We start from the raw sequence: 3,117 nt of genomic DNA, 5'->3' as shown, positions 1-3,117 counted from the left end.
TGGACAGGTGTATAAAGACATATTGGACAGGTGTATAAAGACATATTGGACAGGTGTATAAAGACATATTGGACAGGTGCAGGACTCCGTAAGGAGACAGTGTTCCTACCTTGAAAACCTTTCCAAACGCTCCATCTCCCAGCTCTCCGATGATCTCCCAGATCTCCTCCGGGTTTTCGTCCCTGCGCACRTGTTCATACTGCTTCTTCTTCTTCTCCGCCCCGAGTTTAAAAATCTTACGGAAATTGAAGAAGGACATGTCTCCTCCCAACCTAAGGTTCACGAAGGAAAGAGGCAGGCAGGTGGATGTAAACAGACCCAGGACCAGCAGAACAGTCTGGACCGGAACCGAGCCTTTGACTCTAGTCCAATGAATGTCTTACAACTGTTTCACACATCTGAGACATTATYTAAACTAAAATAACAACCTGGCCGCGTGGAAGCAGCTAAAAGTGCCAGAAAGCTGTTTTTCCTCCAAAGCAGTGGATCTGTTACAGGAAACTGGTCGTTGTTCCAACTCTAAACTGGCCCGACAACCCCGCGGTGCTCCGTTTTAATCCAACAAAAAAATCCACAAAAACGCCTCGTTTCCAATCCGCTCGTTTTCCCCACCTCGGTAACTCATCGATGTTTTGAAGAGGAGAAACATAAATGTTCCCCCTGCGTGTTAAAAATCCTTACAATCGTTAAAAGAGTCATTTTCCCCTCTGTCTGTGCAGGACAGACGGCTCCAGACTAGCGGATTTAGTATCCGAGCGCGTTCACGAGCGCGAGGCTGTATGTAGTTCTATCCTCGTGCTCGCCTGCTTTGACGATTGGCGGGTGATTTAAGCGTCATTCTTTATTAATTTAAACACAACACAGGCATCTTACAGGTTTTCAACAAATAAAAATAATGGAAGTGGCGTGCAGCTTCTTTGTTACGACGCAGCTGCACCAAACAGCGACACAACAGCTTCGAACAACAATAAACAATACACTTTGTGTCTGAGAAACTACATTTCCCATAAGCCACTGCGAAACAAAGACGCGCTGGGCTAACGAGAATAAAATAGAAAAATAACTACTATGTTGCCTTTTTCCTGCTTTTACCGAGTTTATCGTTTATTAGTTTATAGTTATAATTTATTTMTACCAGCTAGCTTGTAAAACTACGATTAAATCACTCAGTGCTCGTGAAACTACGTATCCCAGAAGCCATTGCAACAAAAGGAGGCGTGGTTTAATCTGGAACAAAAACATTTATCGTTTTCATTTTGATCATAGAATGTCTTTATGCTAAAACCTCCTAAATGCTTTTTCTTAAAAACACTTTTATATAACTACCTTAAGTTTTAACAAAAAGCGCCGATTAGTAACTTTGTATAAAGAATCTTTCTGGAGTTAGCATTTAGCTAGCTAGCTAGCCATCAGTCCAAAGCTAGCATCTGTCAGAGAAAGATAGGTGAGTAAAATTAAGGTAAATGTAGGTTTGAGTTCATGATTAAATGCAAACAAAAGCGATGGATCCAACTGAAGAACCCCCCTCCATACTGTGGGGGCTGGACCCGATTTTCTCTGCTTTTTCTCGGCTCTACGTCAAAGATATCCTGCAGATGACAGAGTCCATCCAGGTACCAGGTAATAAAACACACAGTTCATCCAGGTAATAAAACACAGTTCATCCAGGTACCAGGTAACAAAACACACAGTTCATCCAGGTACCAGGTAACAAAACACACAGTTCATCCAGGTACCAGGTAATAAAACACACAGTTCATCCAGGTAATAAAACACAGTTCATCCAGGTACCAGGTAACAAAACACACAGTTCATCCAGGTACCAGGTAACAAAACACACAGTCCATCCAGGTACCAGGTAACAAAACACACAGTTCATCCAGGTAATAAAACACACAGTTCATCCAGGTAATAAAACACACAGTTCATCCAGGTACCAGGTAATAAAACACACAGTTCATCCAGGTAACAAAACACACAGTCCATCCAGGTACCAGGTAACAAAACACACAGTCCATCCAGGTACCAGGGAACAAAACACACTGTTCATCCAGGTAACAAAACACACAGTCCATCCAGGTACCAGGGAACAAAACACACTGTTCATCCAGGTAACAAAACACACAGTTCATCCAGGTACCAGTAATTCTGTACTTTGGTTCTGTTTAAGTTTTTACCATCAGTTTATTTTAATCTGTTTTTGTTTATCWATTGTTTGAAGTGTTTCCTGTTGTTTAAAGGAGTTTATTTCTACAACAAGCATCCCATCTACAAGGTCGATGTCCTCGGGACGGTGGTCTACAGGAGGGAGAGAGACGACTTCTTCTGTTATGGAGGTTCAGGAAGTGTCTGAGTCATCGACAACGTTATCTTATTTTTATTTGTTGCTTTTTGAGTGAGACTCYTGTGTTGACAGTGGATGATGGTACCGGTGTTATAAACTGCATGTGCTGGAAGAGTAAGCTGCTTAAAGATGCAGATAAATGTGAGTTATCGTGTGCTCAAGTGTCAGTTTGAGTCGTTCTGCTTCCATTTGTTTTGGACATCATTCAGCGGTCATGTCGTCATTTGAACTCTGACGTTCACACTAGAGGATGGAGACTTCTGTATGTTCCTGTTTTTATTCAAGTTCTGTTTGCATCTTGTTTTCTGACCTGCAGCAGGTGGGAATCGTGGCGATGGGGTTCAGCGGGGCTTGGACCTAGCTGCCGAGCTGAAGAAACTCAGAGAATCTCACCACAAACGCTGCCAGCTGGAGATCGGAGATGTCCTCCGAGTGCGAGGATCGGTGAAAACGTTCAGGCAGCAGAGAGAAATAAAGGCCGCCACCTTCTGTGAGTCTCCTCTTCATCAGAAGATTTTAAAATTAAAACCTCCTCTTTGACTGTGTCACTCAATAAAATAAAGATTTTTAAAGAATAAACCAAACACAGACTCACAGTCTTCAAGAAGGTGCATAAAATGTGACAGATTTCAAAATAAAATACACAGATAATTATTATTAATTTAAACACGACTGTATAGAGTAACTGTACAGYTAATGTTATCAAACTCCATTTTTAAAGGGATCCCTGATTAGTTGTAACATTAGACTTTATTTGATAAACATATATTTTA

At 41.5% G+C, this 3,117-nt stretch overlaps 2 protein-coding genes across 2 annotated transcripts in view; one reads left to right on the top strand and one right to left on the bottom strand.

Annotated features, from left to right (window-relative positions):
• Positions 1-791, bottom strand: part of slkb (STE20-like kinase b) — a 17,167-nt gene extending 16,376 nt beyond the window's left edge. Inside the window, exon 1 of the mRNA XM_014018294.1 lies at positions 110-791. Within this exon, the coding sequence (XP_013873748.1) occupies positions 110-259 (150 nt within the window). The 5' untranslated portion in view covers positions 260-791. The remainder of the gene's footprint in view (positions 1-109) is intronic.
• Positions 792-1,224: 433 nt separating this feature from the next.
• Positions 1,225-3,117, top strand: part of stn1 (STN1 subunit of CST complex) — a gene marked incomplete in the record, with an annotated part of 7,886 nt that continues 5,993 nt past the window's right edge. Inside the window, 4 exon segments of the mRNA XM_014018292.1 lie at positions 1,225-1,620; positions 2,241-2,336; positions 2,417-2,485; positions 2,661-2,834. Of these exon segments, the coding sequence (XP_013873746.1) occupies positions 1,488-1,620; positions 2,241-2,336; positions 2,417-2,485; positions 2,661-2,834 (472 nt within the window).

The sequence above is a fragment of the Austrofundulus limnaeus genome, unplaced genomic scaffold (assembly GCF_001266775.1).
Source record: "Austrofundulus limnaeus strain Quisiro unplaced genomic scaffold, Austrofundulus_limnaeus-1.0 Scaffold189, whole genome shotgun sequence".
NCBI lineage: Eukaryota > Metazoa > Chordata > Actinopteri > Cyprinodontiformes > Rivulidae > Austrofundulus > Austrofundulus limnaeus.
This window is presented reverse-complemented; position numbering and strand designations above follow the sequence as displayed.